Source organism: Numida meleagris, chromosome 1 (assembly GCF_002078875.1).
Source record: "Numida meleagris isolate 19003 breed g44 Domestic line chromosome 1, NumMel1.0, whole genome shotgun sequence".
NCBI lineage: Eukaryota > Metazoa > Chordata > Aves > Galliformes > Numididae > Numida > Numida meleagris.
The window spans coordinates 169,679,010-169,700,836 of NC_034409.1; the positions used below are offsets into that span (position 1 = coordinate 169,679,010).

Here is a 21,827-nt window from a genome sequence, read left to right on the forward strand (position 1 = left end):
ACATCTGTCTCCATCTTCCAGCTGCATTTTGCAAATTATGCTAGTAGAAGATTCAAGGCGTATGAACATATTTTCAAAGGAAACATCCATGCTGAAGATATATTTGATCCATATTATCCCTTTAATTTAGAATACATCTATGTCTACTGAAGCAAACTTTTAAAAAGAACAAAGTTGGATCATGTGAGGAGCCGTTTTTAGATTTCTTTTAGTAATAATCAGAAATAGTATCATGATACAATGTAGCTCCAATTAGGCATTTGTAGGTGGTGTAAAGAGAACATTATCTTAAGAAAAAGAATATACAAAGCATCTTTATTCAGACTCAGTGTAGCGGGAAACTACTTGGAAGATTTGCTTCTGGGTTTAAAAAGCTATGAGGTAACTAGTTCTGCAGCCTTTATGGTTTTCTAGATGGTAGAGTTGGTTCTGACCTGCAAATGAACATAAGAAATTGGAAATCCTTAAACTACTGTTCCTAGGTGACTTTTCTGGAGATGTTTTAAGCATAAAATAGTTTTACATTGTCTGACCATCTGGAGCAATATTTCACTACCACGTTCGATTTGCAGAATTTCTGAGGAATGTTTAAAAAGCAAATGAATCTTTTAGTATGTTTAGCACATTATACATTTCCACCCCTTTTGTTCTATTGTCTGTAATGCTTCTATGAACTTAAAACAGCGGCAGAGGTTTGTTTTCAATCAAGAAGGAGTAAAAAGTAGATGTAGGTAGAGACAAATCACTCTTGACCTATTCTGGAGGTCAGTACAAATCCTGGACAGACTATAATGAATATGATTTTAAAAGTGTGCATTGCCATCCAAAATAGAATGACTTTCCTTTGTTTAACCAATACATTCTGATTACTTTATCAGTACTTTATGATCTGTAGTACCAGACAGTCCTGAATGCAGAACCAGAGACTGACTCTTCCATCTCAGCTGTTCTCTCTAGTCTAGTCAGCTTTGTATCTGTTCTTCAGTGGTGCTGTTCAGAAGGGACACGGAAAGATATGTCCCTTTAGAACAGCATTGTCATTGGGAGATAAGAGTTTAAATAATCTCAGAACGTTTCCTTCATTTTTTGAAATGCTGTCATTTTGAGACCCCATCCTGAAGGGTTTGAGTTTTTCTATACACTGAGTAAAGAATCAATTCACGCTATACATTACAATCCTATCATTCAAGTAACTGAAGATTTCTGTCATCACACCAAGTGCTTTTTAAAAAAATATCCAACTATGTGTATGAGCCCCAGAACCTATGAAAATAACTGTAATACTCTCATGTATCAGTGAGCTAGGGGGAACCTTCTTACCTATTTAATGATCAGAGCAATTTACATCAGTGTTTTAGTTTCAATTCTGCAAATAATAGATTCAGCTACTGTAGTTACATCTAGATCAATCTGTTACCGTATCATCCCTTTAGGTGAATGTCCTTATTTTCCTCCTGCCAAGCTTTGTTTGACATTGCAGCACACAAACTAGATTTCAGTGACCAAAAGCCAGAGCATACACTCCAAGCTCATGCCTAGCAAATCCCAGCTGCTACCCCTCAGCTCACAGGACCAGGACAGTGCTCATCTTAAGTTAGTCAACATGAAATACAGAGTTCTCAGCGCCTTCTGTGTCAATCATGATATCTGTTCCTAATGCATTTCTTGTAGTGAGGGGTCCAAAACCGAACACAGTACCTGAGGTGCAGCCTCACCAGGGCTGAGTACTTTGGGATGATTACCTCCCTGCTCCTGTTGACTGTGCTATTTCTGATACAAGCCAGGATACCATTGGCATTCTTGGCTACCTGGGCACACCGCTGTCCCATGTTCAGCCAGCTGTGAACTAACACCCTCAGATCCTTTTCCTCCGCTCAGTCTTCCAGCTGCTCTGCCCCAAGCCTGTAGTACTTGGTCTAGTTGAGCCTCATACTGCTGGCCTCAATCCATTAATCCAGCCTAAACGGATCCCTCTGCAGGGCCTTCTTACCCTCAGGCAGATCAGTGCTTCCTCCCAACTTAGTTTTATGTGCCAACTTACTGAGGGTGCACTCAATCCCTTTGTCCAGATCATCAACAAAGATATTAAACAGGGTACACCCCAATTCTTACTCCTGGGGAATACCATTAATGACCAGTTGCCAGCCTGATTTACGTCCATATCACCACTCTCTGGGCCCAGCCATCCAGCCAGTTTTTTATACAATGAAGAGTACACCTGTCCAAGCCCCGAGCTTCCAGCATATATAGGAGAATACTGTGGGAGACAGTATCAAAGGCTTTGCTGAAGTCTAGGCAGAGTAATTCCACAGCCTTTCCCTCATCTACTCAGTGGGCCGCTTGATCACAGGAGATGAGTTTTGTCAAACAGGACCTGCCTTCTATGAACCTGCGTTGGCTAAATCTGACCCCCCAATCTCATCAAATGAGATTACACTTGTAGAGAAGAAGTAGAGCTGGTCACTAGCCAATTCAACTCTTCACTTCTGCCTTCTCACCTGACACAAAATAAAGTTTGAAAGATAGGCTGCTAACAGTTTTCTCAAGACAGCTGGCTTGATTTCCTTACACTTACTATTTTTGGTTTAGTCTGGTTTGTTGTTTTTATTGGAGGAAAGGTGTGGATGAACTGAGAAGTTAATTGAAGAATTGTGAAGGTAAAGGTAAGGTTAAAAACTCTTGCTTCATGATACTACTGATGCTGTCTTATGTTGTCACCTCTGCAAATACAACAGCAACAACGAGCGAATGCACTAAAAACTGTTGCTCATTGTTCCCTAGTAAAAGGCACACATATAACCAGCAAATCCCAAATCTTTCTAGTTAATTGATGTCATACATGAAAATAGCTAGGTGGAATGGTTGTCGATAAGCAGGCAGTTGACAAAATGTACTTAAGTAGGTCGTTTTGATTATAAATAGAAGTAATGGGGTGAAAGTTAGCAAAGTAAAATATCAGCTTAATATCTCAAAAGCCTTTTTAATACTGAACTGTGTTGGGCTGTGAAACTTTTCCCTCTGGTGTTGAAATACTTGCATATGTATTCATCATTTACATTCTGTGGTGTTTTGCCTTTCTAATGTAGTATGAAAATTGTGTATCTATGAAAATTATTGGGAAATCTTGCTACCTCTGAGATAATCCTATCAGTATATATCTCTATTGGGGCAAATACTGAACCAAGTATCATAGATCGGGAGCAACCAGATGGCAGCCCAGAAGGGCTCTGACGTCTGCGCAAATGTGGTGTAACAAGGTACCAAACTGTGGGATGATGACACCCTGTTGCCTGATAGCACTTCGTGTCAAGGCAAAAACTTTACTTGCCCACAAAGTGCCTGCAACAGCTTTGTGTGTGCCAAAAGATAACTGCTAATGTATCATCTCTTACTTTCTCAGATTTAGATTTAACAGGAGACATTCTTGACTTCGTTATTACCAGCAACAAGTACATGGTAAACTCCTGCTCATGCACTGAGGTGCAAGTAACCATCCAGGCCAGTATGTTGCTGTCTTCTTTGAAGACAATCTTTGCTGTCCTTCTAATACCAGGGAGAAACGATGTGTTCCTTTCCAGTCTTTTGACCTAGTGTTTGGCTTTTTATAGACTACGCTGGCAGGGAGCACTTAGGCAGTAGCACCCTTTTCATTGCAACTGCTTTGCTGTGAATCATGTATTCCTCCTTCCTCAGTGGACTTATAAACTCAGTGTATTCCTTGTCTCTTCTTAATGAGCAGCATGGCAGAGTGTACCTGCTAAGAAAGTACTGCCTGTCATGAGTTTCCCCTGCTCCACTTCAGGGACCTCTTCTTTCCCTGCTGATATTTTATGTCTAACTACTATTATGTTTAGGTAATAGGGCAGCCATGTGGCAAATCACATGTGGCAGTCACAAGTGGTGTCCCCCAGGGGGCGGTCTTGGGACCGGTGCTCTTCAACACCATCAATGACATAGATGATAACATCAAGTGCACCCTCAGCAAGTTCGCAGACCACACCAAGCTGAGCAGTACAGACAGTATGGTAGGTGGAAGGGAAGCCATCCAGAGGGACCTGGACAGGCTGGAGAAGTGGGCCCATGAGAACCTAATGAGATTCAACAAGGCCAAATGCAAGGTGCTGCACTTGGGCCGGGGCAATCCCAGGTATTTGTACAAACTGGGGGAAGATCTCCTTGAGAGTAGCACTGCAGAGGAGAACTTGGGGGTCCTGGTGGATGAGAAGCTGGACAGGAGCCAGCAGTGTGCACTGGCAGCCCGGAAGGCCTATGTTCTAGGCTGTGTTAAAAGAGGAGTGGCCAGCAGGGTGAGGGAGGTGATTGTCCCCCTCTACTCAGCTCTTGTGAGGCCTCATCTGGAGTACTGCGTCCAGGCTTGGGGCACAAGAAAGACGAAGAGCTTTTGTAACAGGTCCAGAGGAGGGCCACCAAGATGATCAGAGGGCTGGAGCACCTCTCCTATGCAGAAAGGGAACTGGGCTTGTTTCTCTTGGAGAAGAGAAGGCTCCGGGGAGACCTCATTGTGGCCTTCCAGTACTTGAAGGGAGTGTATAAACAGGAGGGGGAACGTCTGTTTACATGGGAGGATAGTGATAGGACAAGGGGGAATGGTTTAAAACTAAGACAGGGGAGGTTTAGGTTAGATGTTAGGAGAAAGTTTTTCATTCAAAGGGTGGTGACACGCTGGAACAGGTTGCCCAAGGAGGTTGTGGATGCCCCATCCCTGGAGGCATTCAAGGCCAGGCTGGACGTGGCTCTGGGCAGCCTGGTCTAGTGGTTGGCAACCCTGCATACAGCAGGGGGGTTGAAACTAGGTGATCACTATGGTCCTTTTCAACCCAGGCCATTCTATGAATCTGTGAACTACTGATACGAGACTCGGGCCTGTTACCAGCAGCACTGATTCTTGGGGAGCATGCACACATGCAGTGGCAGAAACATGCCTTGCCTGTCACTGCAGAAGGGCATGGGTCTCCCAGTGGGTTTGTTTCATGCTTGTTAGTCCTTCGTGAACATCTCTGGCACCCTAATGTACCATCCTATGACTTTACACATCGCTATTCAGGCAAGTGAATTCTGCTCAGAATGTGGGATTTGGCTCCAGACCTACACAGGATCTATATACAGGTGTCTGTAAGCATCCTAGATGAAAGCGTAGCATGGAGAGTGTTGCAGTTGAACTAAGATGAGTGAAATCACTTTGTAAATGCTGCTATTTGCACTGACTGAAGTTGTGGTTAAGCAGCCTAAAGACAGGTGTCTAACGCCATCTGAGATGGCATCCTGGTCTGCCTTATTATACCTGTAGCCAAAGAAGCATATATTCATTTTGGCCAGTCTCCAGAGGTGTCTCAGATGTGTAAGATACCGTAAAGATCATTGAATTCCTTGTTTAGCAAACTTAATGCCATCCTGGCTATCCACTGTCGACATAGGTTATTTAGGGACTTACCTCAAATGCCAGTGTCTACATTTAGACAGTTAACATAGGTGTCTTAACCCTGAGCTGAATCCCACTCACAGTTTTACTCTCCAAGAAGTAGTTAAAGGACATGAGATTGCCAGAAGGAACTTGCCAGTAAATGATTGTCAAATATATGCGGCACTTTGACATAGCTCTCATCCAAACAGTTGGTCGTTTCTCAGAAATAAATATGAATATTCTTTTAGGGTCCCCTGACATGGTCTGTGATTCTCAGTTCTGTGTAATTTACCATATTCAGATGGACACATTCTGTTGCTTGATCCACTGCCCATTTTGTGTGTGCGTGTTACAGTTTCACTTATGTCTCAGTCCTGCCAGCTAAGCCACTGCTAAAAATGGTGAACATTTGCTCCTCTTACTGATCTCCACAATTTGCAGAATCAAGCTACCCTTGCTCATTCAAACAGAATAATTGTGTCTGACAAGAGAAGAGTTTTATTACCAGCTCTTTTTTCTACCTTGGGGTTGACCTTATGTTTTCAGACAATTAGTTTGATTAAGTTCTTCCTGACATGCCACTGCACAATAAGCAGTGGAACTACTCCACACAGGAGACATCCAAATTATACTGCCTTTATATTGTCTAAGCAACTGAGTGTGATTATTCCAGAAAGACTTGGACTTCTGAAAAGCAAAGTTGATGGTTTTTTTTTCCATGAGAATGGTTAACACCTCTTCCAGCATTTCCTTCCTCAGCCAGAGTTGAGTAAGCACTAAAGCAGAGTACAAAACAGTGTTCTAAGTACTGAGTGTGGCAGAATGTGTGCTCCATGAACATGCTATCCTCGGCATCTGATAGCCTTACATTTTTTTCCTGTGATAAAACAATATTACTTTGAATTTTTTGATTCTTAATCCTTCCCAAAGAGAATCGTCTCTCCATTCATAAGCCTTCACTTTAAATAGGCTGATTTAAAGATAATTGCCCACTTTTTCCCACAGAGCCCTAGTAAAACATAGAAACTGTTTTTATAGTGGATGATGACAAGTTAAAAATTTCTGATCACTTCTCAAGGGCTATTGCACATCTGGAACTGTAGCTCTCAATGGAAAAAAAAAGTCATTACATAATTTTAGATTTCCTCAAATAGAAAACACCGCTGTTGGTTAGAACATCAGTGCACTAACCCACTTCTGCGCTGTTCAGTGTTCAGCATAGTTGGCCGCATGTACCATGTGGGGAAGCACAGGAGGGACTGATGGAGATCCCCGCAGAGAACACCAGGAGGCAGTTTGGTGACAGGGAAGTAATGTCTGGAGTGCATGTTGCTGAGATAAAATGTGCTAGCTATGCTTTCAGAGAAGATGTTACTGTCAAGTCAGAATAATGTGTTCTTTATTTAGTTAATGCACTCTATGGGCATGGAATTTAGAAGACAGTCTTCGTTAATTTTTCAGCATTTCTTTGCAGTTTCACTTGTGCTTTGCTCTTCTCCCTGTATACCTATCCTGGATACTTGTTCTTCTTTCATCAAGTCCTGACATGTCCTCTTGTATCAACTTCATGGACAATTTTCTCTATGGCTTTGCTTCTCTCTTTTACAAGTTTTCTTGGCAACTAAAATTCATCTTGGCTTGGGTCTTCTGCTTTACACTGTAACCTGAAGCCAACTTATTTTATGTTGATCTCCCTGTGTTCCAAAATCTGTTCTGACTTTATTTTACAACTTTCTGAAAGTCTGCATTGACTTGGATGGAACCTGAAGAATGTCATTTTTTAAAAAATCGTGTTAAAATGTGCTGAAATGAATGTTTAGGCCCATGTTTTGGAACTGTGTTTACCCTTCACAATATTGGCCTGATCTCATATTAACATGGCAATTTAATAACTGAGAGGATTAAACATAAAATGCTATAGATTGCATCTTAGCATATATTACCTTTACAAGCTGTTGGCTTTTCACTGCACCAAACTGTTATTTTCATATTAGTAATATTACTTTGTTCCTTGTCTACAGCAATAAGTTTATTACAGCAGTTCAGTACCAAAATAGCATTATTTCAATTTCTTCTTATTTCCTGGAGTCAGAGATAAAGCTGAATTCCTTCCTAAGTGGAAAATGACAATTCAGGTAATCTATCTATTTATGTTAAAGATAACTTTAATCCCTCCTTTAAAATGAATCCCAAAGTGAATCAGAAACTCAGAGTCAGAGATATTATCGTTTTCTAAAAATGCATCATGCAGTCAGAGTCATGGAGTTGGAAAAGTTTTTCTATAAGCAGATGCTTGAACAAGAAAAAGGGTCTACGAGAAATTTTAAACTGGAAATTAGATTTCTAAACAGGTGTATTCTGCAATGATATCCCAATAGAAGCATGGAGTTGAGAAACTAACTACTTTCAAGATAAAGCAAGATGATTTTTTAGTAAAAGTATATAGCAGTATTTCTAATAGCTGTTCTGGATTCACCAGTTATTTTGCCTTTGGTTTATGTGGATTATGCTCAGCTTCATGTATCATAATCTCATTTTTAGAAGAAAATATGTTATTTGTAAATGGAAACTCCATCACTAGCAATTGTGTTTGAAATGAATCCCTACATTCAGTAGGTAACTGTGCATTGTTAGCATGCAGGGGTCTGCAGAAAATATGGCATACACCTGCAGAGTGATGATTATGTGTCTGCATTTTAAGGTCATCTTGGAATGGATTGCCTAGGGAGGTGGTTAAGTCACCTTCCCTGCAGATGTTCAAGAAATGTTTAGACGTACTAAGGGACATGGTTTAATGGGAAAATGTTGGTGGTAGGTGGACGGTTGGACTAGGTGATCCTGAAGGTCTTTTCTAACCTTGGTGTTTCTGTGATTCTATGATTCTCTTCTTAGAAAACTAATTTTGAGGAAAAGTAGGTATTATTTCATTTATATTGTATATGTATATATATCCTTGTACACATGTAAGCTTTTTGGTCTTTTAGGATCTTTCAGGATATTTCCTGTATCCACCAATGGTGCTTTAGCACTGTACCTGAAAGGGGATGAATGCCACCATCCATGGTGTAGGCCATCACTGCTGCTATATGCATTCGTATTTAGAAGGGAATTAGAATAAGAAGTAGGTAAAGTCAACTCTTTCTGAACACAGATGATCCCAGATCCTGGAGTTATGTTATTACTTTACATGATGTACAATACTGGCAGGCACCTACATGTCCCTTGTAACAGGAGATATCCCTAGTCAAGGTAGGAACATGTCTTCCATCACCTGTCTTCCTTTGGTTTTGACCAAATACCATGTCAGATTTGCAATTTCTTCTCTTCAAAATGAACTTTCTGAACATCTGTGGTTCAGAAACTTCTTAAGATGCACATCTTCAGGCCAAGATTCAAACTGATTTAACTGAAATGTTTGCAGCAGAACTCTCATTCTCTTCCTCCAATAACTTTAGAAGGACTCCAAGATAAATACATTCCAGCTTAACAACTCTAGAAAGCTAAATTTAGGTGGGGTGAATCTAGGTGCAGCACTACTTAATGTAGTTAATATCTACAGTACTTATCCCTTATATTTGCTAGTATGGGATGGATTCATTTTATTGACTTAGAAAACTGTGAACACTATAAACTTATCTTCTTGATGACTGGCCTCTGTTCTGCCTCACTGAAAACCTGACAAACTGGAAGAAAAGAAGATTTTATAAATCAAAGAACAAAATACTGTTTCAGTAAAGGGAAATGATGACAGGTATATTTAGCACAAAGTTTTCAAGAATAAAGTTCATGCAGCTCACAGGGAACATTGACATTCATAACTACAAGAGGTCACAGAGTCAAAGACTTACTGAGTACTAACAGAACCAGAGCTATGTGATGCATGTAAGTAAAAAGAAAACTGACTAAAAGTAAAGCACGGGGTAGGGAACTGATTAATGCAAGGGGAAAAGAAAATAAAATCTTTTATTTATATATACATCACAACAGAATTAAATACTTGCTTCATGATGTTTCTTTTGTTCTTCCCCTGAGGTCAGTTATTTCACTAGTGCAGGAAGGAAAGTACAGTTTAGACTAATCTATCCAGCAGAGCAAAATACAAATGTAAAACTTACAGAAGAATAAAAAGGTTTTGTGGCTTGATTGGTTTTTTTTTTTGTGTGTGTTTTTTTTTTCCATTAACTGAAAGCTTGTTGACAGAAGAAAGCTGAGGAGAACATAGGTTATCAGCTGATGGAAGGTGATAACTATGATACAGCTTTGAACAAGATAACTGCAGGTCTAAAACTCTATCAAACAAATTATCTAAGCATGAGATAGGAAAATATTTAAGTAATTGTCTATGAAGGCATGGAAGTGTGCCTTAGAGTAACGCGCACACTTCAAGTCACTCAGAGAATGTGGTATTGCAAAGAAATAATACAAACATGAAAGGAGACTGAAAATTCAATTTGATAGCTTACTTGTAGACATCTATTACCCTTTGAAGGCCCAAGAGTTCCAGGTGTTTGGTCTGACATAAGAGCTGGTAGGAGCCCATGTCCTTCAAGGGAAGTGGCTGTGCGACACCGTGAGGCATTTAAGGTGACATCAATGGATGAAAAATTGGCTTGAGATAAAGATAACTAAATTTGTGCAGCCTGGCAAAATGAAGTCTGAGAGATGGTTTTCTCTCCAAATATTCTGAAGAAAGGATAATCCTGAAAGCAATCGTTAATAGCTGAACTTGATTTAGGATTGAGAAAATAGTTTTATCAGAGAGATAATGTTCTGTTCCCCACTGCTCACAGGAAAGCAGAGAAGGTGGGTCAAGCCTAGGAATCCCAGTTACTTCTAACAGGGAGTCTGATCTGCTCTAAAAAAATTGTCCAAGGGAGCTGCCAGTGATAAAGTGGTTCGGCTTGGTGACTCAGGTTCTTCTAGTTCAGGCTTCTCAGGACCAGGAAGCACTGCTGATTTTCTCTTGACCTGCCTGATGACAGAGTTCATATGAGATATTTGTGTTAATCTTTACATCTGTGGCTCTACTACAACTTCTGAACTTCTTGACAGCTAAAATAATGTTTCAAAGAGTTCCTGGTAACCAAGTTTCATTCTGCTGAGATATTCATAGCATTCCCCCTTCCCTCCAGCTTTTATCTGATTGCCTTGCCAAGCGACTATTCCCATATTGAGAATTACGATTGCAGGTCTAAGATGGGCTAGTTTGTGTTTTGATTAACTTGTCCCCTTTTGGCTCTAGGTGCAGGAAACACCACAGATGCTTTTAAATGAAGTTGCCTACTCCCTGGTTCCAGGGATAAACCTGAATTATTGCTATTTAAACTAGATAATTGGAAACCTGGCCTAAATGAGCACATAATTAATCCTCTGTTGATTGGAAATCATGACAAGACATATTTTCCACAGATAAATTTTTCTACATCAGCTGTTGATTTCCTATTTCCATCTCTGTCAAATATAATTTTCCTGTGAATATCAAACTGGAATTATTATGTGTTTGGGAGAGGAGTCATTGTTTAAGATAAAAAGCTTTGAATAGTACTTCAGAAAGCAGATGATAAGTGTGTTGGTTAGCAATATTTATTGTTAGCATTTTCAGACTATCTGCTTTGAAAAGCTTAGTGTTGTAATATGGTGACATAAATTCTTCTTTTTTTTTTTTAATTTTTAATCCAAGAAAGAAAATATAAACTTCTTAAAAGGTACTCAAAGTATTTTGTCAGTTCTCAAGCTTAGGTAATTACGGATTGATGGGGGATCTACAGAGAAGTATATCAGACATGCCCATATGAAGTAGGGTATCCACATGAAAACTTTCTGGTTTCACCACTTACTGGTGATAAAAATTCTCCTATTGTTATTCTCTATGTTTTAACTCCTATTTTCATTTAGCAGGAGACTTTTAATCCTGAATTGTGATCATTAAGGGGCTGGAGCATCTCTCTGATGAGGGAAGGACTATAGAGCTGGGCCTGTTCAGCCTGGAGAAGAGAGGACTGACAGGGGATCTTATTAATGCATAGAAGTATTTTAAAGGAGGGTATCCACCCACAGGATGGGTCCAGGCTGTTTTCTGTGATGCCTGGCAACAGGATAAGAGTCAAAGGGCTCAAACTGAAACACAGGAAGTTCCATCTGCATATGAGAAAAAACGTTTTCACTGTGAGGGTGACAGAGCACTGGAACAGGTTGCCCAGAGAGGTTGTGGAGTCTCCTCTGGAGACCTTCAAAACTCATCTGGATGTGATCCAGGGCAAAATACTGTAGGTGACCTTGCTTGAAACATAGGGATTGGACTAGATGATCCCAGGTGGTCCCTTCCAACCTCAGTCATTCTGTGATTCTGTGATTTGTGCATCTGCATAAGTCACAATTTGGCCATGTAGACAAATTTCTGAAAACAAATGTTCCCTTGGATTCAAGCAGCCTTATGTAATACCTCATCACAGTATTCATTAGGGTATGTTCTGTGATATACATTTAAAGGTCCTGAGTGACATGAAGCTGTCATTTTATGACTTCTGGTAAATAGAATTTGTCAGAATTGTGGCTTTCTATTCTATTCTTTGAAGTCTTTACTACTAGAAGGGCAGAAGGGTTAGTCATTACATGACAATATAATTTCTTTAGAAATAAATTATCACTGGCTTTGTCAGACTTCTGTCCAGATAGTGGTTTTATTTTGGTGTTTTAACTAGTTAACTAACAAAATCATAAATTTTATTCATTTCAACCAAATTCTTTCACTGGGACTTGTAGCCAATGGAGAATGGTCTTTCTTAGAGTTGTATCACAACATTTTTTGGAACCTAGTTTGATTGTGGAACATTGCCTGCTATCAAACATAATTGATTTGCTTTGATCTCAGTTTGATTTTGATTCATCTTTATAATTCTTTCTGCATGAACTAGATTGATATTAGTAGATGAACATGGGTGATGTTTTTCCAATTTTATTTTTTATTAAAGTATTTTAGTTAAATATATTAAAACACACTGCCTCACATGCCTCTGAATAAGCAGCGTGAGGGCAAAACCATTAATGGCCTGAGTGGAAACAGGCCAAGAAATTCTGAAGACTGACCAGTTTCCCATAACTAGTCTTCATTTCTTAACTCCTTGCAAAATACACATACCACTCTGACATCAGTAGCCAGTAATGAAATAATTATGGGAATGCATATATTTGTACACAGATCTCTTTGCAGCTGGCGTGCTATCAGTCCCAAACACTAGAAAGCGTCACAACTTATTCTGTGTAGCCTAGATTGTACTTCTGAAAAAGGACCCTCAATTGAGTGTTTTTATTAGGACTTCTTTACTAAATGTATTTGGGCAGTCTTCCCACAACCTCCCTTTTCTGGCCAAACTTCATTGTGCCTGGAGCTTCTTTATGAGAAGCATGGGAAGATGTAGATCTGTGCGTAAATGCATCCTGAAGCACAGAAACGTCACTGACACTTGTAGCATAACTCCCACAAGCAGTGCTTCGGAAAAAGTCCTGCCCTATCTTTCCCAAGCTATTCTGCCTCCCCTTCTCTCAAGTCAACTTTTACAGTCAGAGCCTTGCTGCCTAGCCATCTCATCTTTCACAGAATCACAGAATCATAGAATGGCCTGGGTTGAAAAGGACCTCAGAGATCATCTAGTTTCAACCCCCCTGCTGTATGCAGGGTTGCCAACCACTAGACCAGGCTGCCCAGAGCCACGTCCAGCCTGGCCTTGAATGCCTCCAGGGATGGGGCATCCACAACCTCCTTGGGCAACCTGTTCCAGTGCATCACCACCCTTTGAGTGAAAAACTGCCTCCCCTAACCTAACCTAAACATCTAACCTAACATCTAACCTAAACCTCCCCTGTCTCAGTTTAAAACCATTCCCCCTTGTCCTGTCACTATCCTCCCATGTAAACAGACGTACCGCCTCCTGTTTATGCGCTCCCTTCAAGTACTGGAAGGCCACAATGAGGTCTCCCCAGAGCCTTCTCTTCTCCAAACTAAACAAGCCCAGTTCCCTCAACCTTTCCTCATAGGTGAGGTGCTCCAACCCTCAGTAGAAACTGTGCACTTGCTTTTTCTCCCATGCTTGGGGAGAATTAGAGAAACATCACCTATCCTTCACCTAAGCAGGAGACAGCCCCCTCCCCGCATCTTCTGGGAAATGTTGACTGTGCTGTAAGAAGGTTGCAGGATCACACTCACAGAGCACAAGATCAGCGCTACTGTTGGGAATGCTGGAAGAAGGTCTTCTATGTAGCCAGACGACACTGATGTACTTTCTCTTAAGAATTACTTTGTAAAGCTCCTTAAATTTACCCAGGAGAATAACCCCAGCCAAACGGTCAGAGAGGTCCACTCAAATGGATGGTGCAGCCACTTAATAAGATCACTATCTCTATTACTGCATTGTCCATTCTCCCATCAAACTGGCTGCCTACAACGTGTAGGCTGTGCTGCCATCATCCATGCTCCATCATTTCAAAAAGCAAGTTTGTGTCACTCCATGGAAAACAGTCTTCTCTTCTATGCTCTGCTGGTATGTTTCAGTATTTCCCTCTGAGCAGGAGCAAATAGTTCAGGATTCAGGCTTAACTCCTTATTTTCCTGAGGATCTTTGCATATTGCTACCAAGTGTGGTATTTGGCTTTTTTTTGTTTGCTGGTCCAGTTGGTTGGTTGGTTGGTTTTGGTTTAAGGAATATCTCTTTCTAGTTTGAATAAAACAGGAAAGATGAACAAGTATATTATGTACTAGAGTGATATTAATATCTAATAGTATTTCTGTGAGCTTGTGATGCTCTTTTATAAGATGCAAGGAGCTATTCAATTTTTCTTGGATAGCGTTAAGTGAAATTATGTTCAGTTTTAGCTGTATTTGAAGAAGTGAGTTCTTGAATGCTTCTGTCTTTAATACTTACATGGGTTTGCAATAGCAAGTGCCTGGCCCCAAATCATCCTACTCTGATACAATCCTTTGCTCTGTACATCTCATTTCTAATACCTGTTTTTCCAGAAGGCACTAAATCTGATCCTTTGTTATTTCTCAAGCTGATGACAGTCTTAACCTTAAATGTCACTGTTACAAGAAGAATCTGTCATTCCCCACTGAAATCTGGTGTGATGTCATTTCTAGAAGATGAAAGTTTTCTCTTATTTGGTGTATCCTAAGCGAACATACAGAGCATCCTTACTCTATATAGGAAGCATTATGATTTAGGACCAAAATATTGCTATGAAATTACATCCTCTCTCAAAACTGACACAAAACGATCTAAGCAAGTAATCCATTTCACTGTATTAAACGTTCATCACATTCAATGTCAGCACTACATTCTCTTGGGACTCAATCTTTAAAGCTTATAATGTAAGAAGCTGGGAGAGTTTCATCTGTCACATATCCATTGTGGCTCTGGAAATTAAGAACAACTTCTAGTTGATGTCCTGTTTTGCTGATTGTGAACCCAGAATATATTTAAGCAGAAAACAAGACAGCCTGCTTCCCAAAATCCACTGACAGCTGTATACTATGTCATGTTCTTTGCTTTACTATAACTCGGTTACAGGATACTTTAAGACAGAGGACAAATAAAAGATTTCACTCTATTCCAAATCAATCAACAGCTTCATAAGAAACGTACACTGTTACACTTTTCAGTTTATCTCCTGCATGCATGACTTCATGTTAAAGTCCAAATTGCTACATCTCCTATTATTAGCTTTCAGGTCTGAAGCTGATTATAGAGCTAAAAATGACAAATGACTTTCAGGAAAGGATCCTGTATATTGTATTGTCAGCTCTAAGAATTGTATCATAAATAGTGCTGGGAGTCATGCGTGGGCAGTGGATCTCCATTAGCTGTGCCCGACATTGTTACAGCAGTCCTTGGAATGGTCTTGGCTCCAGATAATTAAGGTCTTCCTGCACAATTTCCTGGCACAGTTTTGGAGTTAGCATGGACCACAATTTATTCCCAGTAGATAGTTTTCATTCATCTATCCTATTTTTGGCCTGAGACTTTAACAGTATGGGCACAGCATATCCAGTTGACCTCAGTGCTAGAGGCATGCTTAATTTACTTGTTCAAACATTGACTTGTACACCAGTATTTGGACTGATACCGGGATCAGAAATCAACGGTTTATCTGCATTTCTTTTGTTCTTGTTCAAACCTAACAGTCTGTCGTGGCAACTGAAACTGAAGGAACTTCATGCCTCTTTTGGATTAGGGCTTTCAAGAGCTGAAGTCTTGTTTTCAAAAATTCCCTTTGAATATCATTTTTACTGTGTATCAGATAGGATTCTGTTTCAGATTAAAGTTAGTCTGTCACAGATCTATTTTGGGGAGAAAATTTCATGCTTTCATTAATATAACAAATGTCAGAATCTCTCCTTTGCCTTGAAAAGTACATATAAAGTAGTTTCAGGAGATGACAGACAAATCCTTGAGTTACTCACTTGTCTGAACTGTGTTGGCTTCCTCAGAAGCCTCCATAGTTACTTCTTAGGAAGTTTCATGTCTTTTTTTTCACTGATATACAGTGTCTGAAATACAAACTCATGAGCAAAATTAGAAGAGTACTTATGATAATATTGCAGAAGCAGCTATGTAGTGTAATAATGCTTTAGTAACTAAGTCACAGATCTGTGCTAGAAGTACAGTATCCTTAGAAGGTCTGTATCAATGAGGATTTGAGAGGTTGCACATGCAGGTGCATTATTTTATAATTTAAATTTATTTTATAATCAAATAAATTAATATCAGCTTTTCTTAAGAATATTAAAATTCAAATAATTATAAACAGAGAAGAACAACTGAGTATGAAAACAAGAATGTTTCTGTTCCCTTGAATAACAATGTAAGAAAAATAGTCACATATTATTTGAAACACTGGCTTTGTAGAAAGCGTAAATAAAGCAACCTCTGTAAAAAATAAAATTAAAAAAATAATTAATAAGGAGTGACTTCACATCAATTTTTCATTGAAATATTACGTATTTCTCCTGCTCAGATGCTGAAGGTAATTCTCTGGCTTCTGCAGAGGGCAGAAGCACTATATAGTGTGGGCATGCCCCTGCTTAAGTGTGTACAGCTGCTGTAAGATATTTCAGTCAATATCTTATTTTCCAATATCAATAGCTGTTTCACTTTTTCTTCCTGCAATGCTGGCTTTCTGAGAGAGGAAGGCATGTTGGAAAGTCCAGTAACTCACTTATTATCAGGCACACCTGATGAAGTATTTAAATAAGATTCTCCTTTTCAAGGGACTATTTTGAGCCCCAAGCTACTGCCTATTCCAGGTCTGTGAATATTTTCTCATAAATAATTTTTCTGCTGGCAATAACACCAAAGTGCTGAAAAACTGGCTTTATTGCTGAGACTTCTCATTATTTATAATTACCAGTGTATATGAAATTCTGAGCTTTCTGAACTTCAGCATGCCTTCTGACAGTGGTTCCTTACATCAATAGCCAACCAAATTCATTCCGAATAAGGAGTAACACAAAGGTGTCTTAGTGGTTGTTGTTTTTTTTAAGTTAGAAGCACAAAGTGTAATTCAAAATTTTACTTTCAAAAATGAAGATATTTAAAAATGTGTCAAAAAGGATTTTAAACTCGATTATCTGAGTCAACAGCTTAAAAAGGAAATTACGAATAACTAGAAGACTACAAAGAAGGGAGAAAGGACTGATCAATACAGTAAGATAAGTTTTATAGGTCACAATATGCAATACCATAAGAATACTCAAAAATCAAGCTGAGGAGGCAATTGAAAGGGAAATTACATCTAAATTAGTTTTTAACCACATTAAAGAAGGGTATGACTTTTCTCGTCCTATTGTAGCAGTCTAAACTAAGTCGGACAAATCACACTTAGGAAGCGCCTTATTCTCAACTGTAAATACTGAGGGCAAAAATCAGTTTCCAAAGCAGAATATGCAGAATAATATGATGATAATTGTCAATATTTAAATAAATGAACTTTGCCCCTAATACTGAGATGAATCTTCCACAGGAAGTTGTGCCCCTTTCAGACTTGTCTCATGCTGTTGGAGAATCCCGAAAGCACAGTGACCTCCTGTCATTGGAAATGGCTTGACTACAAGAGTCAGTAGGTCTGTAATTTTTCATTTTATTTATGATTGCCTAGCTTACAGCTAAACTTATTACCAACATTGAGCTGCAATATTTTGTAGATTGAACATCCTACTTTTGAAAAATTCCTCTAAATTGTTAAAGTATATCTTAAAATATACATTAGAACACATAGCGTAGTACATGGTCAGACTAGTGGGATGAAAGCCATTGAATACTTTTTATAAAAATGAATAAAATATTAATATTTTATTAATGTTTGTTCTATCATTCCTACAACTAGCTTGGGAATGAATACAATAATTGAAACTACTGCTAAAAAATAATGAAGATAAACTATTTGAAGGTATTTGATGATGTTTTGTCTAGTTGTGGGAAAGCTAGGCTCAGTATGTTAATTTGGAGAAATATGCACTTTCAAAACAAATATATTTTCAGCCATGACATAACTATCTAGTAAAGATTATTTTGAAAGGAATACCTCTTCCTTTTTTTCATGCAGTGATACTTTTTTTTCTAGCATAAATCATAATTCTCAGACTTTTAATATCTGGGTTTTCAGTTAGTCAACACAATTTCAAAATATTCTGAGCATGTTTTACAAATAGGCAGAATTGGGTAATAGTTATTCAAAAGTATTCCAAAAAACACAGTATCTTATATAAAAAATCTCTTCATATGAATGGTCTTAAAGAGTGAGCATTATCTTTGCACAGCTTGAAGTTATTAAGTTTTACCTATCCACATGAGATCTAAGTCATCCTGAAGAAGCAGCTGGAGCCAGGTGGTATGCCCTTCAGCATTCAGCAAGAGATGTCTGTTTATGGGCAGTGGAATGGAGCTCTTGATCTCAATAGCTGTAATGAGAATGTAGCAACCTAACTTTCATGCAGGTATCTATATGTGAACATGCACATTTGGGTTTATTTATTTGGAACTGATTGCGCACATTCTTGTTTTCTTCTTGAGCCTGAGAAACAAGAGGGTGAATGGCAAACTGGTAAAATGCAGTAAATTAAAAATAAGAATATGTTATCTCTGCTTCAGGGGCACAAAAATGTGCAACAGATAAGTATTTCACTTATAGTGACTTTAACAGAACATAATCCACTAGCTGTGCACTCTCTAGTAGCCTATGGTGCAGACTGATAACACCTTGGAGGAAGAACTGGGAAACATTTTGTTTGCAAAGTGCAATTGCTCAGTTACTGTATATGGATCTAGAGGGAAATTCTCTCTAATACATCTCCTTTGCTGCCACCTGCCTGCTCAAGCCCTGCTGATCTGCTCCAGAAAACAAAGAAAACAGCTTAGTAACGGCCTTTGTACTTACCTCTCCTTGCACTGCATACAGAGACTGAATAGATGAATCACTGTTTCTCACAAGGTCTTCTGAAACTTTTAATCGATCAAAACCTCACAAAATAAAATAAATATTACTTTATATCTTCTTCAATGTCAGAAAGAAATGGAGGAAGAGGCATGGTGTTAATCAAACTTTAATTGTCAGCTGAGAAGATGGCAAGAAGCTACAGTTCTTTGACTAACTGTTTAGCCACTAATGTAAATGCATTTTTTATGTGTGTGTACCCTGTTCGTTTAAGCAACTATTTTTTTAAAGGTAGGAGATATAGCTGGAAGAAAATTCCTGTTAGAAGGAACTTCTTTTGAAAAAGTTATTGCTCAATAAATATAGAGTAAAAAAGCAAAGTCATTAAAGGCTTTATCAACTGCAGGACTTCAGAGTTGCTTCATAGTTGCAGTGTTTCAGTATTCATTTGAGTTTAGAACTGAATAATGCATTTTCCAAACCAAGATCTTTATCTGCCAGTCCTTGTGACTTTATCTTATATAGATTTTGTTTTTCCTTTTAGGCTCTGGATTCTAATTTATACTTTAGTAAGCATTCTGTATGTTTTTCTTAATAGCATATGAGATTGAATCAAAATCTTAGTAGGAAGGCACACCACTGAACTGTGCTGTCTGGGTCTATCTATTTCAGATAAGTCAGAAGAGACTAATTTATGTTTCTAGGGTATTTGAAGAGCACTTGGCAGACCTAATAGCTGTTCCAACTCTAATACAGTCTTTCTTCCCAAGCTAAAGAAACAGGTAAAAAGATCTGTATTCAGTGGGCCACACACAATTACTAGAGTTGCATAGGATATCAGAAGACATTTGTACAGAAGTCTGAAGTGAGAAAGACCTGTGCCATGATGGAGTGCAGGCAGAATAATTGGTCTAACTCAAGCAAAAACAGGTACCTTTAGAATGGCAAAGGAACAAGTCTCAAAGTGACATACTACTACAATCAAGCTCAAAAAAATCTAAGTGCCTTCTAGTATTGGGAAACAGTAACTGTGTATAAGCATACTCTCAAACTTTAGCAAAGATGAGATAGAAGAATTTAGTGAAGGAATGTGGCCACACATTTGGTGCAAGCTACATCATCTCATTCTTTCCACAAGTTTAGGAAATATATACATATGAATTGTGTGCTGACATCACACTTTGATTGATAAGTATGAACAAGATGGTTACATGTCTTCTTTTGCACATTTGTTGGTGATTTCACAAATTCTTTTGATACAAAACATGTTTACTTTTTACAACATCACTTTATGTTGAGTTTTATATAGTTATATATTTAAAATATTAATTTGGTCAAAGTACCCCAAAATACATTATTGGTTTAATCTTTCTTTTCATGTTTCAGAGAAGAAGTATTAGAATGGCATAAAATATGGCCCAGTTCTACTACAAAAGAAGTGTCAATGCTCCCTACAGAGATCGTATCCCTCTTCGTATTGTACGAGCAGAATCTGAACTGTCCCATTCAGAGAAAGCTTATCTGAATGCTGTGGAGAAAGGAGATTATGCCACCGTGAAGAAAGCTTTGGAAGAAGCAGAAATTTATTTCAAGATCAACATTAACTGCATTGATCCCCTGGGAAGAACTGCACTCCTTATTGCAATTGAAAATGAGAACCTTGAGCTCATTGAGCTGCTCTTAAGTTTTAATGTATATGTGGGAGATGCTCTTTTGCATGCCATACGAAAGGAGGTAGTTGGTGCTGTGGAGCTGCTGCTAAACCACAAGAAGCCCAGTGGGGAGAAACAGGTATGTACAGGATTTGCTCTCAGTTTCAGTCTGATCTGATGAAAAGAGAAGAATTGTGCACAGAGAGTAAGCAAGAAGAAAAACAAAGCCAAGCATCATCCTTGTGCATAAGTATTTCAGATCAGAAAATCAATGGTCGTGATGCTGTATTCGTGTTTAGACATCTCTGTCAATCAGTCACATCTGCATATGTCCACAAGGCTTATGGGCTTAATGAGATTTGGCATCTAACAAGTAAGAAAAAAAATGTCCTTCATCCTTCTTATCCCAGACATAAGAATGTGTTCCACTTACAGCTGAGCGAAGTGTTAGCTGCCATCTCTATGAAGCCAGGATGGAGCTCACATATAGCTCATCACTCTCAAAACTCCCTTTTGGAAAACTTGTTTTACTTTGCACTGAATTAGGCAAATAGTGTTCATGCAGCCACTTGTAAAGTCTCAACAAAAGAGAAGAGAAAAATGAACAGATAGGAAGCAATGACTTCCAGTCAGTAAGAAGGAATTGCCAAGGAATGCCTGATTTCCCCCCCTCCATTCAAGCACTACCATTTCATTGCTTATGTTACACTTGCAGATATTTATGGGAAATTACCTCTCATCCTATCAGTGTTACCTGGGAGAAGAGACTGAACCCCACCTCGCTACAGCCTCCTTTCAGGTAGTTGAAGAGAGCGATAAGGTCTCTCCTAAGCCACCTCCAGACTAAACAATCCCAGTTCCCTCAGCCACTCCCCATAAGACTTGTGCTCCAGACCCTTCACAGCTTCACTGCTCTTCTTTGGACACACTCCAGAGCCTCTATGTCTTTCTTGTAGGGAGGGGCCCAAAACTGAACGCAGTGTTTGAGGTGTGGCCTCAGCAGTGCTGAGTACAGAGGGATGATCATCTCCCCGCACCTGCTGACTACAATATTTCTGATACAAGCTAGGATGCCATTGGCCTTCTTGGCCACCTGGGCACATCCACTGTATCCAATAGAGGACACATGACTTCACCAAGAACTGAGAACTCTATCATTTTATGACTGCTATGCTGCTGCTCACCACATCTCTCCCACCAGTCCTTCTCTGTTCCTCAACAGCAGTTCTAGAAGGGCACCTCCCATAGGTTCTCTTACCAGCTGTTTCAGGAAGTTATCTTCCACATGCTCCAGGAACTTCCTAGAATGTTTCCTTTCTGCTGTATTG

The 21,827-nt window shown here is 39.1% G+C and overlaps 1 protein-coding gene across 2 annotated transcripts in view; it reads left to right on the forward strand.

Annotated features, from left to right (window-relative positions):
* Positions 1-21,827, forward strand: part of TRPC4 (transient receptor potential cation channel subfamily C member 4) — a 151,128-nt gene that overhangs the window by 31,773 nt on the left and 97,528 nt on the right. Inside the window, exons 2-3 of one of the 2 annotated variants that reach the window (XM_021377366.1) lie at positions 17,438-17,537; positions 20,234-20,638. In XM_021377366.1, coding sequence (XP_021233041.1) covers positions 20,261-20,638 — 378 coding nt within the window. In that variant the 5' untranslated portion in view covers positions 17,438-17,537; positions 20,234-20,260. The remainder of the gene's footprint in view (positions 1-17,437; positions 17,538-20,233; positions 20,639-21,827) is intronic. The other variant, XM_021377376.1, reaches the window with a different exon arrangement.